Source organism: Clarias gariepinus, chromosome 4 (assembly GCF_024256425.1).
Source record: "Clarias gariepinus isolate MV-2021 ecotype Netherlands chromosome 4, CGAR_prim_01v2, whole genome shotgun sequence".
In the NCBI taxonomy this organism is placed as follows: domain Eukaryota; kingdom Metazoa; phylum Chordata; class Actinopteri; order Siluriformes; family Clariidae; genus Clarias; species Clarias gariepinus.
In genome coordinates this window covers 27,127,941-27,149,742 of record NC_071103.1, presented here as the reverse complement: position 1 = coordinate 27,149,742, position 21,802 = coordinate 27,127,941, and the positions used below count along the sequence as shown (strand labels likewise).

At 38.6% G+C, this 21,802-nt stretch overlaps 1 protein-coding gene across 14 annotated transcripts in view; it reads right to left on the bottom strand.

Annotated features, from left to right (window-relative positions):
• Positions 1-21,802, bottom strand: part of plecb (plectin b) — a 117,169-nt gene that overhangs the window by 1,171 nt on the left and 94,196 nt on the right. For 12 of the 14 annotated variants that reach the window (XM_053494354.1, XM_053494355.1, XM_053494356.1 and 9 more), the window contains 23 exons: positions 21,524-21,619; positions 21,298-21,425; positions 20,331-20,424; positions 20,038-20,192; positions 19,562-19,874; positions 18,436-18,513; positions 18,179-18,340; positions 17,967-18,071; positions 17,752-17,847; positions 17,506-17,631; positions 17,256-17,408; positions 17,016-17,170; positions 16,783-16,909; positions 16,224-16,407; positions 14,717-14,874; positions 14,455-14,630; positions 14,196-14,334; positions 13,525-13,881; positions 13,278-13,361; positions 13,083-13,187; positions 12,823-12,921; positions 7,550-10,666; positions 121-7,271 (listed from right to left, as the gene is read on the bottom strand). In XM_053494354.1, coding sequence (XP_053350329.1) covers positions 1,152-7,271; positions 7,550-10,666; positions 12,823-12,921; positions 13,083-13,187; positions 13,278-13,361; positions 13,525-13,881; positions 14,196-14,334; positions 14,455-14,630; positions 14,717-14,874; positions 16,224-16,407; positions 16,783-16,909; positions 17,016-17,170; positions 17,256-17,408; positions 17,506-17,631; positions 17,752-17,847; positions 17,967-18,071; positions 18,179-18,340; positions 18,436-18,513; positions 19,562-19,874; positions 20,038-20,192; positions 20,331-20,424; positions 21,298-21,425; positions 21,524-21,619 — 12,327 coding nt within the window. In that variant the 3' untranslated portion in view covers positions 121-1,151. The remainder of the gene's footprint in view (positions 1-120; positions 7,272-7,549; positions 10,667-12,822; positions 12,922-13,082; positions 13,188-13,277; positions 13,362-13,524; positions 13,882-14,195; positions 14,335-14,454; positions 14,631-14,716; positions 14,875-16,223; positions 16,408-16,782; positions 16,910-17,015; positions 17,171-17,255; positions 17,409-17,505; positions 17,632-17,751; positions 17,848-17,966; positions 18,072-18,178; positions 18,341-18,435; positions 18,514-19,561; positions 19,875-20,037; positions 20,193-20,330; positions 20,425-21,297; positions 21,426-21,523; positions 21,620-21,802) is intronic. The other 2 variants (XM_053494364.1, XM_053494351.1) reach the window with 1 other exon arrangement.

The window sequence follows — 21,802 nt, the reverse complement described above, 5'->3', positions numbered from 1 at the left end:
TTATACATACAGTAAAAATAAAACATGTTATGTCAAAATACTAAAACATTAGACCTATTCTAAAGCAATTGCATAACAGGAAGAAATCTGGTTTTAAACTATGTTGTTGATTTAACTTACAAGTATCAAATGCTCAGCATCACATTCAGGTTTGTCCAGATGCTACGAGTAGAGGTAGGGGCTGACATCTTAAATCTTCTTGGCACAATACACCAGGACCACTTGAATGAAATGAATGTGAACTGTGTAGGTGTTTCATTGTGGCAGGGGATATCGGTGCTCTTAATTATTGGTTTTATAAAGGACATTCAGATGTTAATAAATAAGTCATATACCTCCATATGTGGAAATATATTTGTTTGTTGTGAGATGCAAAATAGTGGCATAGTTCATGTTACGTTAAGTGTGCTTTCCTTCTCCAGTGTTAACATCAAAATGTTATGTAATATTTTTCTCTATACATTCAGAAATATTATTTGCAAAACTCCACTACTTCCATGATGGCACTTTCAGTTAACCAGCCATATACATGCATAAACATAAACATATGTATCCTTGTAATCTTGGTAAGAATTTTCTTGTCTGTTTTGGCATCTGTCCTGGTTTGTTAACTTGAAAACAAATCCAAGTAAAAAATAAAGAAAATTAAAGAAAAAAAAAATCTTAAATTAAAGAACAAATGCAGCCTAGAAGTAGTAGTTAATAAAAGTACTCTTGTGTAAAAAATAAAAAAATAAAAAAATCACTAGATAAGTAATGTAGTTAACCATAATAACGTTTCCTATAAAATCAGCAGTGGTATGTGAGTAATGGACAGAACGTTCAGCATTACTCAATTGTTACAAATGATATGATGTTAGGGGAAAAATAATAATTCTCATTGTTGACTATACAATGCATAGTGTTTAAGCACCCAAACTACATATAATGGGTCATTGTCATCAGGCCCCAATAAGAACATAACAGTAGTTTCTGGAATGCACTTTTCTATGACAAAAAGTTAAAATTAAAATTAATAAATAAATCTATGTCTTCTGTAGTTGTAGTGTGTAGTTGGGGATTTTTTTTAAACAAGCAGATCTTGAAATCTACAAGGTTGTATAACTGACAGTGCTCTGAGTGTTTGGGCTAAATGCATAGTAGGGGCAGTATTAGAATCTGCGAGAATAACTGCTGGATGTGTAGGAAGAAGAAGAGAAGTTCATGCTGAAGCCGGAACCAGTGGCATCGAAGCTACCTCTTCTTGAGCCTGATCTAGATCCTGTCCTGGATCCAGATCTTGAGCCAGTAGCAGACCCAGCACCACTGATATTAAATGGACTGTAAAGGCCTTTACTAGACTGCGAACAGGCTTCTAGCAACCTTAGCCCAGTTCCTTCTTCAACCATGCTTCTTTCCATTGCATCCTTGTAGGAGATCTTGAGTTTAGTTTTTGGGCATGTAAGGTATTTGGAATAAGCACTCACATCCCTTAGCTTTTGGGCTGTGCGGACATCTATAGTGCCTTTTCGGATTGACTCTTCTAGAGAGACTCTTCCTTCAGCCTCTGGTTCAATAAGGCCACCAGTAAGATACTGGATTTCCAGAAAACGCTGACCAGCTTCATAATACAACCATCCTTTCTTAAGAGCTTGAGCAGCAGACATTTTAACTTTGGTTCTGGGATCCTCAAATCCACTGAAGGCTTTTTGTGCTAGGTTAATTCTGTCAACCATTATCTTATCCAGAAGGCCCTTATTGGTTGCATCAACAACAGAGTACTTTTGTCCAGTTGAAGGGTCTATTATGCCACCAGTACAAGCTTGTGCCTCCAGCAGTCTTTGGCCAGTGATGCTATCCACTATGTTCCTGTGCATGGCTTCAGTGACTGAAATCTTCTCTAAAGTGTCTGTATCAAGAATTCCTGCCACAGGTCCTGTCTCTTCAGTTGGATCATTCCACACAGTTGTGGGTGTTTTAATGGATGGTAACGGACTCATTGGATAAGATGAAGAGGACCCTATGGATGATGACCGGGAGCGAAAGCCACCCATGTTTCCAGACAACATGTCAGCAAATTCTGTAATAGCAAGGTTGCCAGAACGATACTGGTCAAGAGCGGACTGATCAATAAAATTTCTTGCCAGAGCATCAGCTATGTCATATTGGCGACCTGACCTTCTGTCAATGATTATGGATTTTTCCTCGCCATCGGATGATGTCATTGTGATTTCTTCCCATTCACATTCCTGCTCTGCAAGTTCAAGGTATGTTTGATGATCGATTAGCCCTTTGCGGTAGGCTTCATACACAGACATTTCTTTGCCCGACTCAGGATCAACAATAACAACTCTGCGTTTGCGAACAGAGGATTTGGAGGATGTTGTTCTCTCTCGTTTTTTCTCCTTTAGGAGTAAAAGTACAAGATCAGTCTCTGGATCTATAATGCATCTTTCCATCAGCTGCAGATATGTTAGGTTCTCCTCTGTGTTTGGGTCAAAAAAGCCCTTGGTATCATCAGAGGGATCAGAGAGGATCTCATTCATCTCTTCATCAAAGAAACCACGGTTGTAAGCCACTTCTACAGGCAAGCGATGGCTCTCCTCAGGGTCAATGATTCCTCCAGTAGCAATCTGAGCTTCAAGGAGGCGAATTCCATGATCTTTGAGAATCAGACCTTTTTTCATAGCCTGAAACAGTGAGATGGTTTTACCTGTATAAGGATCACGGTATCCAGTTACAGCCCGTTCAGCAGACATAAGCTTGTCTTTAAACTCTGGGCCCACAATTCCCATCTTCACAGCTTCGCCGACTGTTAATTTAAGGTTCTTAATTGGGTCAATTATGTATCCTGTAGCTGCTTGGGCTTCCAGCAGTTCAAAGGCAGTCCCTGGTCTGATCATATTTTTCTTCATGGCTTGGTATATAGAAAGGCGATCTTTAGTTGCTTCCACAAACACACCAGCAATACAGCTTGTGCCCTGAAGATATTTCTTAAGCCTGCTGCTCACCTCTTCAACTGTTAAGAGACCCTCGTTAAGTGCAGAGACTGTTTCTGCATCGATTATTTGTGAGCGTATCAATTCCTCAATTGTGATTTCTTTTCTGAGACCCTTAAACATTGGCCTTTTTTCTGCTAAAGGCAACAAATATAGTCCATCTTTATCAAGCCTGCATCTCTTTAGCAGTTTTGCATATGAGAGTTTTTCCTCTGTAACAGGATCAACGTATCCTTTAACTTCATCATTTAGTTTCTCATATGTTTCTTTGTTGATATAGCCACGCTGTGTTGCAACATCTGCTGGCAGATGGAAGTTGAATTCTGGATCTATTATACCACCAGTTGCTGTCTGAGCTTCAAGCAGCCTTAAAGCATAGTCGTCTGGCACAAGTTCCTTTTTCATTGCCTGGAAGAGGGAAATTATTTTGCCACTGTAAGGATCCTTGTACCCAGTGACTGCTCTTTCGGCCGACAGCAGTTTGTCATGAATTTCTGGCCCTACAACACCTTTGCGCACTGCTTCATCAACTGTGAGCATCTCGTTCTTGACAGGATCAATGATAAATCCAGTGGCTGCCTGGGCCTCCAAGAGGACAATTGCATCTTCTTGATTTATAAGCCCTCTCTTCATTGCCTGATAAATACTGCATTTAGATTTGGAATCAGGGGCCATGCCAGCAATGCTACCAGTACCAAACAGGTATTGTTTAACACTCTGTAACTCCATGATCTCACGAATAGTCTTCTTCCCTTGCTTTAGCAGATTGAATGTTTCAATGTCAATTATACGGGCACTATAGAGTTCTTCAATTGTGACTCTGCGTCTGCCCATGTCACATGACTTGATGTTCTCTCCTTTGATGATTTCTCTGTGCTCCATTATCTCAATGATTATAATAATCATTCGTTCTTTAGTTATTTTGCCAGAACGATATTCATCCAAGAGCTTCTGTCTTTCTTCTTCTGGTAGCAGATTAGAGTTCATGACATCCCAGAGGGACATTGAGCCTTCAGCAATGCCTTCAATTGGTAGATCAACCTTAGTACTAGATAGATCATTCTGGGTTTGTTCTTCTGTATAAAGGTAAGTCTTTTCAACCACTGTTGGTGCCTGAGGTTTGGACAGTCGTAAAAAGTTCAAGCCTGTCTCAGGGTCTGTCATACACTTGTCTTTTAACTGTTTATATGACACATTCTCTTCAGTATTAGGATCAGAATAGGTTTTGTTTGTGTCTGAGGCTTCTGCCATAATGCTGGCCATTTCCTTGCTAAAATATCCCCGCTGGCAAGCCACATCAGTGGGAATTCGATGACTGTTCACTGGATCAATAATTCCACCAGTGGAAAACTGTGCCTCCAAGAATGGCATAGCATGCTCTTTGGGTATGAGCTCTTTTTGCATGGCTTGAAACAAGGGAATAATTTTGCCTGTGAATGGGTCTTTGTAGCCAGTAACAGCTTTTTCAGCAATGAGAAGTTTTTCATGAAGTTCTGGTCCCACAAGGCCTGCTTTAACAGCATCATCAACTGTGAAAAATTGATTCTTTACAGGATTCACCATGAAACCTGTAGCAGCTTGGGCTTCAAGTAGAGCAATTCCTGTGTCCTGTCTCAAAATATTCTTTTTCATTGCTTGATAAATACCAAGCTTTTCTTTTGTAGGTTCAAGGTAAATACCAGCAATGGTTTCAGAGCCTTGTAAGTACTTACTAACAGAGTTGTGTTTGCTTACTTCATCTGGAGTCTTCTTACCCTGTTGAAGCAAATCATAGGTAGTCTTATCAATAATTTTGGAATCCAAAAGAGATTTAGCCGGGACAGGAGCTCTAAGCCCCTTGAAACTGGACTGTTCTTGCTTTTTGGCTTCTCCATCCTCCACAATTGTGATTATAATTTTTATTAACTTCTCAATTGTCACTTTTCCAGATCTGAACTGCCTGAGTAAATCAAGTCGTTGTTCCTCAGTAAGATATTCAGAATTGATTATCTCCCAGATGGTAACTTTTCTGCCTTTAAATGGTCCACTGTGAATCTCCACTGATTCCTGTGTCATTGCTTCTTTGGTCTGTGCTTCAGTGTACTTCTGTTCCTCTTTAGCATTGATTGCTTGTTCTGACAAGGGCAGAAGCTGAAGCCCAGTCCTTTTGTCTGCAATGCATCTCTTCTGCAGCTGTTGATATGTGACATACTCCTGAGTGTTTGGATCATAAAAACCCTTTATGTCATCGGTTGGGTTGGCCAATACCTTAAAAGTTTCGTCATCAAAGTAACCCCGCTTGTAGGCAACGTCCTGTGGAATGCGGTAACTTTTAACTGGATCTATGATACCTCCTGTTGCCAGTTGTGCATCAAGAAATCGAATTCCCTGGTCTTTGTTTATCAGTTCCTTTTTCATTGCCTCAAAGAGAGACACTGTTTTTCCAGTGTAAGGATCTCTGTAGCCAGTGACAGCTCGTTCAGCAGACAGCAGTTTTTCATGTACCTCTGGGCCAACAACACCTGCCTTTACAGCTTCATCTACTGTAAAATTCTGTTTTTTCACAGGGTCTATGATATATCCAGTTGCCGCTTGAGCTTCCAAAAGACTCAGAGCAGGGCCTGGCCTCATCACATCTTTTTTCATAGCCTCGTAGAATGACATTGTCTGTTTAGTTGAGTCGATGACTACGCCTGCAATGCAGTTGCTACCCTTCAGGGCTTTGTGCACAGGCTCCATCTCAGACACCTCTTTGACAGTCTTATTTCCTTTGTGTAACTTGTTATAAAGGTCTTTGTCAATGACTTTTGATTCTAAAAGCTCTGCTGCAGGAACAGGTGCTCTAAGGCCATCAAATTCAAGCTCACTTGCTTTCTCTTTTTCTTCAGCAACAGTAATTATAATCTTGATAATCTTTTCCACTGTAATCTTGCTTGTTTTGTATTGCCGAATTAAATCCCTTTTCTGTTCTTCTGTAAAGTATTCGGAATTAATTATTTCCCAAATTGTAATAGTCTTTCCTTTGAATCTTCCAAATGGTACAGACACAGTTGTCTTATTGAAAACATCCTTTGTTTCTTCATCTGTGAATGTTTTGGCATTAAGAGCAGCATCTTCAGAAACTGGTAAGAGAAGCAATCCTGTTTCAGGATCTGTGACACATGTCTTCATTAACTGCAAATACGTGAGGTTTTCTTGGGTATTTGGATCAACGAATCCCTTGGTGTCATCAGAGGGTTCCTGGAGAATTTTGTTCATCTCTGCATTGAACTGACCTTGCTTATATGCTGTTTCAATTGGTACACGGTGGCTGTTGACTGGGTCAATAATTCCCCCTGTTGCAAGTTGAGCCTCAAGCAATCTAATGGCCTGGTCTTCCAAAATAAGTCCTTTCTTCATGGCTTCAAACAGTGAAATCTTTGCCTCTGTGTAGGGATCTTTGTATCCAGTGACAGCTTTCTCTGCAGACAGCATTTTGTTATGAAGTTCAGGGCCTATAAGACCTTCCTTTACTGCTTCATTGACAGATAACTTCTTGTTATTAACAGGATCAATGATGTATCCAGAGGCTGCCTGTGCTTCTAGAAGTATCACACCAGTTCCAGGAGCAATTTTCTTCGTTTTGATTGCTTCATAAATGGGTATTTTACGGTTTGGATGAACAAGCAAACCACCAATACAGTTATTGCCCTTAAGCATAGTATTAAGATTTTCTCTCTGGCTAAGCTCATCTACTGTGATCTTGCCTTTGGTTAAATTATCATAGTCCTTTTTGTTTAAGAGGCCTACTTCTAACAGGCGGAGTGCAGGAACCTTCTCACGGATGCCATCAAACGATAGTGCAGAGTCTCCATTTCTACTATCCACTTCAACACTCTGTCCATTAAGGTTTTTGGACAGGTTCTCCATTTCCCGGTGTTGTTTTTGAATTACTTCAAGCTGCATGAGCTGTTCACGTAATTTCTTGTTTTCATCAGCAAGATGTTTTTCCTGCTCAAGCCTTTTCCTCTCAAGCTCTTGCATCTCCTTTTGTTTACTGAACATTTCTTCTTCAGCTATCTTTTGTTTCCTAAGAGCAGCATCCATGGTAGCCTGGAGTTTATTCTTCTCCTCTTCCATTTGTCTTTTCTGGCGATCTTGTTCATCTTTTAGAGCTCTGGACTTTTTAACTTCTTCTTCAAGCTGGTTTTCTAGTTTCTTTTTATCATCTTCAATTAGCTTTTCCTTCGTCAGCAACTGTTGCTTTTCTAAGATGAATGTTTCCTGAAGTATTGTTTTCTCCTGTATAATTTGTTCCTGCTGAGCATTTGCGCTCTAGAGAGGAAAAGAAATAATAATTAGATCACAATAAATGTTTCAACACATAGCAAGGATATTGTACAAAAATACCTGGTTAAGTCCTTATTATGCAGTTAGTATAAAGGGAGAGAATAAATCTTTAAAACATAGCTGATTAAGAAAATTATTAAAAAGAACTTGACAAATTGACAAATGGACAAATCAAATCTTTATATTCTCACTTAGACAATGTTAGTTTTCAGGGAGGGATTAATGACATAAGCCGCATATTTGTACCATGATTAATACAATACCTCTTTGGACTTTTTCTGCAAATCTTCTGCCTCTTTTTTCAATTTTTCCTTTTCTTTTTCAAGTTTAGTAATTGCTCTGCGCAGCTCATCAGCTTCTTTGATACTGGATAAGTGCTGTACTTCCAGTTTTTTGGTCTCTTCTTCAAGTCGTTGTTGCATCTGCTGCTTGTCTTCTAGCAGCTGCTGAGCCTGCTCTTGTGCCAAGTCTTTTTGTCTCTGAAGCATTTCTGCTTCAGCTTTCAACTTGGATGCTTCCTGAATAGCCTGCAATTTTTCTTTAAGCATTTTTTCAGCAAGTGCCCTTTGCTGAGCAAGGTCAGATTCTGCTATTTGTCTCAGGCGTGCAGCCTCCTGAGCCTCTACACTGAGTCTTGCGGCTTCTTCAGCTAACTTTTTCATGTTCTCAGCCTCCTCAGCCAGAAACTTCTGTGTGTTATCTTTGTCCTTTTTCATGAGACGGTGATTCTCCTCTTCCATTCTGAGTTTGAGTTTCAGGAGCTCCTCCATTTGAATCTTAACCTTGAAAAGTTCTTCCTCTACCTGGCCCTTTTGTCTAACAGCATCACTAACCTCATCCTTAAGGCGATGAAGCTCCTCATCGAGAAGAGATTTCTGTTTGTCAGTTTCATCCAGCTGCACTTTCACCTTGGTAAGCTCTTGCTCAATCTGAGACTTCTGCTTGAGTGTTTGCTCTGCCAGCAGTTTGTGCTTGGACATTTCTGCATCAGCTTGTTGTTTCTGTTTCAGTGCAGCAGCTTCTGCTTGAGCAAGTTTAGCTGCTTCTAACTCAGCCTCTTTTCTCAGTCTCTCAGCATCCTCCTGTGCTTTGGCTTGGCTGGCAGCTTCAGCTTCAGCAGCTTGCCGCTGAACCTCTGCCTCTAATGCTTTTTGATGAAGAAGGGCGGCCTCTTTTTCTGCCTTTTCTTTGGCCTTATTTGCTTCTTCAGCAAGCTTTTTAGCTCTCTCATATTCTTCCTTCAGTTTTTCCTGTACAAGGTTGTCTTTCTTCTGCTGCAAAAGTACACTCTGAACTTGCTGTTCAGCAGCACTACATCTCTGCACTGCTTCTTCTGCTGCAAAAATCTGTTTCTCAGCTGCTTTATCAGCTTCATCCTTATGTCTTTTGGCTTCTTCTGCCCTCATTTTGAGACGCTCCACCTCTTCTTGGGCAATCCGCCGCTGTCGAGCCGCTTCTTCCTCTGCTGCGGCAATCTTTTTAACCTTTTCCTCAGCCTCCCGTCTTTTGTTCTCTTCCGCCAAGGCAAGCTTACGGAATTTTTCTGCTTCTTCTTCAGCCCGCAACTTACTCTGCTGGGTTTCATCGGCAATATTTTTCAGTTTATTCAATTCAAGCTCCAAATCAAGCTTACCAGATGATGCCTTTTCAAAATTAAGTTTTAAGATGCGGATCTCTTCTTCAACAACCCTCCTCTGTTTGAGAGCGTCATCTACTATTGCTTTCTGTCTCTCTAATTCCATATCAGAAGATTTCTTTAGCTGGTTTATCTTCTCCTCAATGTCTTGCTTGTGCTGGCTTGCTTGATCTTCGAAAGCCTTCCTTTGGTATGCCTCATCTTCAGCTTTCCTTCGGAGACGCTCATTTTCTGCCTCTTTCTCTTTGAGTGCTATCTCTGCTTCTGTTTTAAGGCAAGTAGCCTCATTGATTGCTGCAAGTTTTTCTTTCAGTATTCTTTCCGCTTCTGTTCTTTGTCTGGCAGCTTCCTCCTCAGCTACCTGCCTTTGCCTTTTTGCCTCTTCAGCAATTGTGCGAAGCTTAGCTGCTTCTTCTGCAAGTTCCCTCATTTTAGCAGCTTCAGCTTCAAGAAGTTCTTTTCTCTCTACAATGTTAGACATGCTTTCCTTCTCAGCTTTGGCCTTGAGCTGTATAAGTATGTCCATTTCACTTCTGACCTTGGCCAGCTCATCCTCAAGTTGCTTTCGCTGTTGCATGGCGGCATTCACCTCATTCTTTAAGCGGTAAAGCTCATCTTCAAGCAGGGATCTTTGCTGCTCTGCATGATCAAAGTCAGACCTTAAACGGATGAGCTCCTGTTCAGCTGAGAGCTTCTGCTGAGCTGTACATTCAGCCAGTTTCCTCTGCCTCTCTAGTTCTTGCTCTGCCATCTCTTTCTGCTTCAGGGCAGACTCTTCAGCTTTGGTCCGCTTCTTTGCCTCACGCTCAGCTTCTTCTTTCTGCTTCTCCGCTTCTTCCTGCGCAAGAGTCTTTTTGTGGGCTTCTTCTTCAGCCTGCAGTCTTAGGCGAAGAGCCTCATTGGCTTTCTGTCTCCATTTTTCTAGCTCTTTTTCAGCGCCTTCCCTTGCCCTGTCCGCTTCATCTGATTGCTTTTTAAGACGTTCAGCCTCCTCTTGCAGCTGAACGACAGTACCATGCTTTTCTTTAAGGGTTTCTTCAAGTATTGATGTCTTTTCAACATAAGTCACATGCTGCTGGGCCGCTACCTGAGCAACACTGATCTGTTTTTCTTTTTCCACCTCAGCCTGTTTCATGCGTTTCTCTGCCTCCTCTGCTTGTTTCCTGAGCTGGTCAAGGGCCTCCAAGGCTTTTTGCTTCTGCTTAGCAGCCTCACTTTCTGCTTCAGACTTAAGCCTTAGCTCCTCCTCTGCCTTGAGTTTTTTCTGAGTTTCTTCAGTGACCTGTTTGCGGAACTTCTCTGCGTCCTCCTGAGCTGCTTTACGGAGTCTCTCCGCCTCAGCAGCATTGTCTCTTAGCTTTTTCAGTTCTGTCTCTGCAGTGGATTTCTGCTTTAATGTAGTTTCCAGTTGGAGTCTGATAATACGTAATTCATCCTCTATTTTGTCTCGACTCTGATGAGCCTCATCCACCAGCTGACTTTTTAATTTGATCTGCTGTTCTGACAATACTCTGAGCTCATGCAGCTCTTGCTGAATATTATGCTTTTGGTTCTCAGCATCCACAGAAACATCCTCTCTCTTTCTAACTTCTTGTTCCATCATGAGTTTGAGTTCCTGTGCCTCTTTCTCTGACTTGGCAATGGCTTTTTTATGAGCTTCAGCTAGCTGCTTCTGTTTATCTAACTCGGCTTGCATTTCAGCAATTTTTTTCCTCTCCTCCTCTTTAAGCTTTTCGGCAGCTTTCTGTATTAGTGGAAGCAAATGGTAAAAGAAAATTATGATTATGAGCAAGCATGACACGATGTTATGATTAAGGTTAAGGTTAATTTTTTTTAGCTCAAAAGAAGATGCAACACATGACATGACAACACAAAACTTGCAATCAATTAAGGCACAGCAATGAGTTATAATTAATGTATGGAGACAGCAGACTTTTTTCACAACAACTGACAATTCAACTGCAAAATCATGCAACTAGTGCATTGGCTCCACTTTGCATGTAAATACAGTGATAAGGTGTGTATATAGTATATATATAGTGTGTATATATATATATATATATATAAAACTGATTAGTATATTGACATAATTCATGTTTATATGCAGACTAAACATTTTTTTTTAAATATATAGGGATGTGTTTGAATCGGATGAACTTACATGAAAAGACATTACAACCCTGAACTTGATTGGTGTGTTTTAGTTATTATATACCATGGCAATGTTTATTTGTTTAAATGTATTAATGTACAAAACTTTATATTAATGCTTTCTCTTTTTTTAATCAATTTATTAATTCAATGTTGTGTAATCTAACGCTGAGGAATATCCCTGATATATATTATTATATTATTACTACTGATGCTATAAGCTGTAAATAGTGGCTCTGGTAGCTTCTTTTTTTTGTTTCCTTCTTCCTTAAAGTTAAGACAACAATGCAGAGTGACGTCTCTTACTCTAAATGTTAAATAAATGTATCCTTACCTAAATCTTTAACTCAACCCATTGATTGTTTTTCTTTGCTAAACACCAACAAAACGTTAATTTATTGGTCGGCTTAATAGAATGTCCATTGTACAAGTTCCTTTTAATTAGTTAAAATCAAATGTTTAAAGTACATTAACGAGTACCAGTCATTTGCCCTGAGGGACTGTTATAGAAAATTAATGAACACATTCTGACCAATTTGTATTAAGATTTCAAGTGTGCCATGGAATGTATACTATTAAGAAATATTAATATTAATAGTATAAAATAAATGTAAATAGAAAATAGTAGTGAAAAAAGGGGATAAGGCATTTATCGGAGGAAAATTAAAGATAGTAAATGTTTTTTGTTTATACAAAAAAAAAAGATAGTATTCAGTTTTAATGCAGAAATTCATTAAAGCAGTAGAGCCAGCAAAAGAAAGGTGCAGGTTTGATATAAATTGTAATTAATGTATATCTAATTCTCACCATTCATTTTGGATTAAAAAAAAATTTAAATTATGTATTCTAACGTTATTCTTTACATATGAGAATTTGGAGTAATAGTAGGCTTTTTTCACTGACAATTCAAACTGCACTTTATTACTACAGTTAACATTACTTACAGCAAAGTGAGAATTGGATACTTTTATTTAAAAAATAAATGATGCATACAAATGTTTCGAAGAAGAAAAAGTGAAAAAAATCCAAAAGACATTAGCAAAGTGAAATCTTTACCTCTTTAGTGCCCAAACAAGATAAGCAATCATCATGACAAAGCACTGGCAAGCAGTTAAGAGAAGCAAAGAAATAAAAAGGTTAGGGTTAGAAAATGAGGAAAGAAATTTGTTATTCAGTGAAAGGTAAGAAAATCCAGATTTGACTGATATTGAGAGAAAGTTGTGCAAAAGAAGGAAAGGATAAACAAAAAGCCTGACACTTGAATGATATTTAAGTTATGGTTTATGGATATGATAATACATGTAATAGGTCAGAACATTTTATATTGCCATGATGTAATTTATTAGCTATTTATTGTCATTATATATAATATGTAATATATTTAATTTTATAAAATCAACATTAATGTAATTTCTTTTGTCTAAGTACTCTGAACTGGCATTGCTCACCATAGTCTTTGAGGCTACTAAGTCATGTCTAAATCCTCAAATATTTAATATAAAGCATGTAAAAAAGATTTTAGATTCTGACACATTCTTCACCTCTCAACAGATTTGTGGTCAGTGATGGGCAAATTCCTTTTTGTCTACATTTTACACATATTTCTTTCCTTGACACCGAATAACACCGAACGTCCAGTCATCCATACATTAATAAATGTAGTTTTGTTTGTGAGTAACTTGCTAGACACAGTTAGTGTTAGTGTGTTGTTTTTATTTGTTAGAGTTAAGTCTTTAACAAATCACGCACCTCCTCGTCCTCTAGGCGGCTCATTGTGTCTGTGATGAACTTGATGTACTGGCTGGTCAAGGTCAGCAACTCACTATACCGAGTTCTCAGTGTTACATACTAATTAAAGAAGAAAAATACATTTCAAGATTGGATTTTGAATATTAATATGAACCAGCCTTGTAAACAACAATCAAATAAAAAAAAGAGTAAAATATAAGAAGACAAACAGATGTATACAATGGTTGGACAAAAGCAAACATTATTTACAATCCACTTACCTCCTGAATTATGTTATCAGATGCAGATTCCATCTTGGTTTTCTTCAAGGGTGAAGCCAAGGGTTCCACCTGTGCTCTGTAAGCAACCAGCTGAAGTTCATAGTCCTGGAATAGATAGATGCTTCTTAATATACTATAGGAACGAAGCATGATTTCATATAAAATTCATGTAAAAATTCAAGTAAATGCATTTACCTTAATGGTGTCAATGTAATCTTTGGCATATTTTTGGCATTCATCACATTTCACTTTGTTTTTCTCGATCTCCTCCAACAGTTTCTGTAAAGCAGAGATTCACACTGCATTCATTTTTTCAGATTAAAAGATTCTTTATCATGATATGAAACAACGTGTAAAGAGAAGTGTATTTCATCAGACAGGTATACTGAAATAAACTTGAAATATTTATTTTGTAGGGAATGAGATTGTGTGAAATGGGCACCTTTTCTTGACCCAGCTGTTCTTTCAGGGTCTTGCTGTCAGTAATGGGTATGGCCTGGATCTTCTCCTGCCTTTGCCTAGCATCTGTGATCCAGCGAATGAGCCAATCATAGCTTTCACGATAATATCCCAGCTGCCTCCCCAGCTGCTCCAGCTCGCGCTGCCGGAGATCAATCTGGGTAAAAATGGCATGCCAGCGCTCTCGCAGGTTGGACAGGAGCTGCTTGTAGTGATCAAGCTCAACATCCCTCTCTCTGTGCACCTGGGCCATGCGATCGCTCACGGCAGTAGCCTTAGACAGCTCTCCCTCAAGGGCGTCAAAGACGGGCTGTTTACCCTCTGCCTCACTTCGCATTTTCTTTAGAAAATAGAGACAAACATCAAAAACATACTTTTCAAATTGAATTGACTAGCAAGTACAACCATGTGCATGAGGTGTAATATTATAGACAATCCTTATCCTTTCCTGATCATGTGAAAATTATTATATCATATTTGATATCAGACCTGAAGACTTCCATGAAAAATACCTTTTGGCAACTTTCTTAAATTTTGTTAAATTTTTTTTATCAAATTAAACTAAACAGGTTTGTACAGTATGTGCATTACAGCAAGGAGAAATATCTTTAGTGATTGCAGCTACACCTGCATGTATGTCTACATTTCAGTTACCTTGAGTTCAGTACGGTAGGTCTCCACTTCCACTGTATCTCCTGGGACAGTGTAAACCTTGCGGAGCTGATCTTCATACTGTTTAAGAATGTCCTCTGCCCCTTGTGTATTGCGAATCACCAGCTCTATTGTCTTTAGCCTAAGAGAACAAGCTTGTTAGTAAATAGTCTCATCTACAAAACAGCTGTTATTAAAGGGTGAAAAAAACAAAACAATGCACACTAAAAAGATTTTCAAAATGAATAGAGGTCCTTCTTACTTCTCAAGGTACACTGAAGACAGGCAGTGTGTATGGTCCATCTTCTGCAGGGTGATGTCTAGCTCAGAGCGGAGGACTGGAGTGCTAGACTGCTCAGGAGAGGCGAGTACCTCCTCTGCTTTCTGGGCCACCTTATCCAGGTTCTTCTTAATGCCGTCCAGCTCCATATGCACTTTCTGCAAGAGCAACATAGACGCGTTTCATAGGTCATCTGATTTAAATGTATGAATACAGAAATAAAATAAGAGTTAAGAGCTCTAACTTTCTGGTCTGTGGCCTTTTGGAGGCAGTCCTTCAGCGGGTCCTTTTCCACTGGCTGGCGAATACGGGCCACTGTGCGAGACTCGCAGTCCTCAATCTTCAGACGCAAGTCTCTGACCTGTGTGATGTAGGTCTTGCACGTCGACTCATCCTGATCACCTGTGGCAAAAACAGACTTGAGACCACAGATCGCATGCAGTACTGTGCAGAGTCTTAATCCACCCCTTTTTTTTGAAAATGTTTTTTTTTGCTTTCAAAGAACCAGACTTTAGACTTTAGTATTTTTAATGTAATAGCTCTTGGCTTCCTGAAGGACTTATCAACTCAGTGACATGCAAACTTCATGCACACAGACCCAAGGTGGGAATCAAACCCACAAACCTGGTGGCGCGAAGCCCCATTGCTAACCACTTTGTCATTGTGTCCCCATTACATAAACAACCTATTTTTTTATTGTATCTTTATGCGTTTTACAGTTTGTTTCCCTTTCTTCAATTTAATTTAATTTAAAATAAAGAAATAAGGGTTAAAAAAAATTTTTTTTTCCTTTTTTTTTTTTTTTTTTAAATGTTGCCTTTATCAAACACACCCCCTTGCTGGAAACCAGGTAAAAATATACTTTTCTGAAAAACTAACTAGTTAACAATTAGATTATTACATGACAACATTTGATGTTTCATAAAACCAGGAGAGCAGAACTACAGTAACTTAGACCTGGAGGCAGAACTAACTTGCTAACAGTTAAACTGTACAGTAGTTGTTTCTTAACAGTTTTAGCCATAGTGCATGCATGTGTGTAAAAAAAAAAAAAAAAAAAGAGAGAGAGCATATTATTCTGGGAATCTGTAACTTTCAGCCATTATTGTCATGTTACTGTACATGAAGCAGAAAATTAAATAATGAAAAAAAAAATGCACTGGCCTCAGTAGCACCCCCCCACCCCCAGTTAATTTCCCTCCTTACCCTTCAGACCTTCCATAACTTCCCCAACGTGCCACTGTGAGCATGCAGCCCTCTCAGTTACTTCATGATGTATCATGAGCACTCAACCACAGCAAACACAAGCTTTACATCTTTTACTACATTTGATTCTTGCTTTCATTTTTTTTCCTTTACTACATTCATTAAGCCTAAGATGTGTACTGACTTAGGATTTACTTTTTCTCTCTGTCATTACATTATATATAAGCCAAGCACAAATGTCTCTATATAGGTGACTAATGAAACCCAAATCATGCACTCACTCTTGTGAGATCTACAGTTAGCACAGTAAAAAACAGCAAGCATTTGGTTTAAAACCTGATGAAAGGTTGCATTCATTTCTACAGTAGCATCCTTGAGCTATCTGGATGCAACTCACCCTTTGCTCTGATAAGCTGTCCTGCAAGGTGAATTTCACAGTTACCACCCGAACTAATATCACCTTGACTACCATTTATTGTTATAGCTAATGATGTATTTCAACAAAACATGTTTCCAAGCAAACAGGTGTGGGGAGATGGGCTAACCTTTCTCCATAGTTCGGAGCAGTTCTTCATAGTATTGTGTTGACTTTTTGTAGTCTTTCTCAGTTTGCATGCACTCATCTGGGTTGAAGAGTTGAGAATTCTTTGTGTCTCGTAAAAAGTCCTGGTAATGAAGTTCCAGATTCCTCAAAATCTGCCTATACTCATCCACCTTCATGGTCTTCAGCTACAAAACAATCACATTAACCAAAAAGACATAGGTTACGGTACACCATATTTTTTACATTGTTAGGTGCATAATATATTGTTTAATACAAAACAATATATATTATTTAAAAAATGCTACAAGGCAAGCAACTGTTTTCCCTTTAAACTAACAGAAAAAAATAGCTAAACTAATTAATTATGTTTGTAGATGTACACATTCTTTACAAAAAATACCATGTGCTGAATTTAGATTTCATCATGAATGCTAATTATTCGTCTCATATTAACTATTAATGTACCACAGTAAATCTGTGGGTAAAAGAACTATAGATTGTACGAGTGACATGAGTTTGTTAAATGAAATGAATAAAATGCATATTATAAAAGAACTGACTATGGTGATGTTCCATGAACGAATAATCTGGATGTCTCTCATGAGGTACTGCCAGGATAGCAGGCTCTTCATATCCCCATGCAGTCTCTGCCACAGAATCGTCATTTGCTGGAGACCCATATCCAGACTAAATAGCACAGAGCACAGAAATATACAATATTACCCGAGGTCATTAAGATAAGACGTTTGGGTAGAAATGATCATTTTTGGTGGCACTTATAAAAAATACTTACTTAGACACACTCTCTACAGCTTCTTTGTTCACTGGGGGCACGATGAAGCACACAGAAGGTACGGTGGCGTCACTGCCTGATTGGTTTAGGACCTTCCACTTATCAGGGGGTGAGTTGTTAAGAAGTGCACACTCTTCTCCTTTGTGCACTGTGATCTATTCAGAAACGAATAAAGGAAAAGCCTGAGCAAGTAGTAAAGAGAGATGTGATTTGATAAATGGTGAAGGTACTTTTACTAACCTCCATCTGTTTGAAGTCACACACCGCCTGGATTGGCAGCTTGCCCTTGATGGGGGTGGTGGGATTGCGAGGCTTAAGCTGGATGATGCTTTTGGCTCTCTTGTTGAGACCAGCCACATGAGTTTTTAACTCATTTAGCTGTTCTTTCTCGTCCTGATAGAAATGACAAAGGGTAAGAATTTATTCCATAATTAATAAAAAATATACTATGAACAGAATAGCTCATGAGTGAAATGTAGGCAATACCAACCAGAGCATCCTGTAACAGGTCTTCCAGACGAGTGGCAGTGGTAGAGCGATCACAGCTGTACTTCTTTTTCATGTTGTCCTGCATTTTCTTCATCTTCTCGTCTGCCGCTTTGACATCAGCAAAGAACTGTAAGAGCAGATCAGAAGAAAGAATACAAAGCAAATAAGTATAACATGCAATTTCATCTTACTTATTATGTTTTAAGAGAACTGCAGAGACAATGAAACAAGTACTAGATTGTCTGACCTGATAGTATGCAGTGTTCTCTTTGAGATGAGCCTCAATACAGCAGCAAAGCTGAAGGATCCAACTCCACTGGGTCTGCAGCGCTGCAGTGAAAGCCTAGAACAAAAAAATAGCACATGTGGAATATATATTAAAAAAAAAAAAAACGCATACACAAACACAACATTTTATTTTTAATATTTATTGCAGAATATCTTAGCCAAGCAAACTTTTACCTCAACAGTCTTTCTGCCTGGATGACCATCCTTAATAAGTCTGTCGCCGGTGGCCTGGATGTCATTGATCTTCCTCTCCCGAAGCTCCAGCTCCCGCATCAGTCCCTGAGACACAACAGATGAGTTAGGATTCATACCCAAATCCAAACTCCAAACTCTGTTACAAAAAAACCCTAAACTGTTGTTTATAGAATTGCTTGTATCTGTCTTACGGAGTAGTTCTCTTTCTTCGCTGTCATGTTAGTGTTACGGTCACTCCAGTCAAATTTGACCTCCTCCTCCTCCTTATCATTCAGCCACATAAGTTCTTTAGTGGCAGCACTGACGAAAGCCTGGAGTTGATCAAGGTGCCTCAGACGAGACTTGGATGAGTTCTGAATACAAACAATATCACATCACTGACATGTTTCTGTACAGTAAATAAGCAATATACTGTAACATGCTAGGGGATTGGAAGAACAATACTCACCAAGAGCTTGGCATACTGAATGTCCAGTTTGGCCAGGTATTCTCTATATGTACTCTTGCTTACAGGAGACAGCTGACTCTGAAACACGCAGGGAATACATGGTATATAACTTATTTACATAATACTGAAACATACATGAAATATCGCTTAGGGTTATTTACTGCGGTACTGCAGTAAATAGTACAAGCAGATTGTGACTGTCACAAGAAGTATGCAAAGTGCATTTGCAGTTTTCAGAGGTCAATACTGTCCTTACCACATGCATTCAATTAATATAATCATTCATTTGTGTCTAAGCTTTAGTTTTGGTTAGTTTTTTTATTTTATTCCATTTGCATTGTAACTGCTATTTAAATAGATGATTGTTTCTTTCATATATACTTCTTATACAGTTGCCCTACTTTGGAAGACTATTTAATTTTTTTTTCTTTGCTTTCAGCGATAAACAGAAATATGGACAAATGCTGGAGAAATGTAAAGCTAACTACTTTTGTTAAAACCAGGTATGGACTATATATCAAAATTATCATATAAAGGTGTTTATGAGATGCATTTCCTCACAAATTGGCAGCAATTCAGCAGTGTTTTATTTAAACAGGTGATAAATTATACCATTTCTACTACTACTAAACATTTTTTTTAAATAGGAGAATAACACATATTTAGAGAAACAACACTAAAAGAAAATACTTTTAGAATATATAATTTTTTAAATATATTTTTGACAATTTTGAAGAGTAGTTTTTAAGCTGCTTCCAATTTGTTGGTTGTTATTTAAATAATATATGAACTAATTTTTTTACTATTTATTATATCAATATTTATATCATAATATTGCCCCTCGGTTTGATGAAATAATGTTTAATATGAACATATTGTTAAGTCCTGGTAAAAGAGGTCATACTATTCACCAGATACAGTACCATCTACTTATGTTCTTCAAACTGATAAAAGCTCTTAGAAAAGAGAACATTCCATTCTGTGTGTATCTTAAAGTGCCAAACTCTACAGCCTTCCACACCCAGTAATCAGTTCAACTCCTAGCACTTGCTTCTCAGTTGCTCTCAATTTTTCAGCCAAATTAATGTTAATACATGTTTATTTATATTAACTAATAATATCTTACCTCATCATTTCTCGCACGCTCAATCTTGGCCTTAAAGTCCTCCACTGTCTGATGAAGCCCTCTGTGGCTACCCAGTTGGGACTCCACGGTGGGCAGGTCCGAGCCCCACTCTGCAGTTTCAATTCTGCGTTGGTTCTCTTCCACCCATGCCAGTAGATCTTGGGCATAGCGTAGAGTCACATCATCCAGCTCGGGCCGTCCACGCTGACTCGATAGACTGATCTGAGAGCTCACGGTTTGGGTGGCTCCTGCCTTGAGTCTCAAGTTATAGTCACTGCGCAGACTCACCAGGCGCTCATGAAGACGGTAAACCCTAGGTGAGAAAAAAGCTTAGGGTTATCCAATTTTGTAAACTATTTTGTATACTATTTCAAATGTGTGCAAGACACAGAACGTTTTAATTTTCTCATTCAATTTCAATTGCATACATTTTTATTAAACACAAAACAGGATCTAATTTGAATTTATAGACGCACCTGCGGTACATCTGCTCCGCCTGTAGGTGGCGCCCATCTTTGAGAATTTGTACATCGTTGAAGAGGAGACGGATCAAGCCATCGGCCTTGTCTAAGCCTTTGTCAACCTCAAGCGTGTTCTGGGCAGGTTTGCCAGCATTTAACAGTCGGATATCCTACAGCAGCAGAAAAACACACTTAATGTAGGAAATGTGTCTTGCATGCAAAAGGAATGTACACGAGTCAGAAGCACAAGTGAACTTAAAAGCAATTAATATAATATAATTATAATTGTATTAATAATATCCACTCACTGATTGCAGGAGGCTTTCCATCTGATTCAGCTGCTCCTCACACACACCAGACTCCAACTGCACCTTAGAGACTATCCGCTGAAGCCGCTCTAATCTGGATCAAAGGGAAAAAAAGTTAAGTATCACTATTAAATTAGTCCTGTCTTTTTTTGAATTAATAATAAATAAGATGTAAACCAAAGAGATCATACGAAAAAAAAACAAAAAAAACACAAATTCTAAAAAAAAAAAATCACTTCTCAGAAATAGTGTTACTATATTGTACCCTACCACTGTTTTAAAAACGAAACCTCAGTAAACACTTACAGCTTCCCTGGTTGAAGCAAGTATTCTAACCCATGTGGATCTGTCACAAATGCCATGATTAAGTCTATAAAACCTCTTAATCCACAACGATGGACACAAATCCCACACTCATCCCTCACAGTCTTGGCTTGTTTATAGAACTTTGCAGCACCAAAATGCGAACAGGACTGAGCCTGTATCTGAAGTGCCTGGTCAGCTTTACTGTGAGCTACATAACTCACTCATCCACAAGTCTTGTGACAGGGGACCAACCCTATCCAGAATCAGTACAGCTTATACAGCATTTTCCTATTTTATAATTTAGGCAAAAAATATATACTCTTTCTCTCTCTCTCTCTATATATATATATATATATATATATATATTTCTTTAATATAAGAACAACATCTTTCAGACGGAGCAGACTAATGTATTTAGTAAACGATTCATCGGATCTTTCTAATAAAGCAACTTGATCACTCATTTTACTAAATGCCATAATGAAAAATTTTAACAATAACGCTAGTCCAGCAAAGACACATTATACCAATCCTAGTACGCTGTAGCGAAGTAAAAACTTGTATATGCAAGCTGCACTGGAGACATCTGCATGTATTGTAGCATGAAGTTAACAGTTAGACATACCATGTTTATGAAAGGTTCATGGTTTCCATCACTCACCTCTCAAACTCAGTTCTGAGGAGTCGCTCTCTTTCTAGGATTGCCACATGAAGTCGGCCCCATTCCTTCTCGACGTCAATAGGGTGGTAACCGGGGGGCACTTTGATCTGACCAGCATGAACTGCACTCTGTTCAGGTATAGGATACATTATTAACGGCAAAATACTAAGTATGAACATTTAATATTTTGCATTTGTAAACTGACATTTGGAAAGATTACACTAACCTCAAAGGTTTGATAAACAAGTTTGGATCGGTCCTTGTCTGACTCTTTGGCGGGAAGTTCAGACTCTTTGAACATCAAAAACTGACGCCACAGGAGCTGTAATTCAGAAAAAAAAAACATTTATTTCCCATACACTATATAATATTAGTTATTTAACTGGGGCACTAATCCTATTGGGATCAAAGGCCTGTTTATTGGCATGCACAGAAGCTTAGAAAATGAGTCAGACTGGTGTCAGGTAGACACTGCTGTAAGCCAGTTCTCAGTTTACTGCAAAGA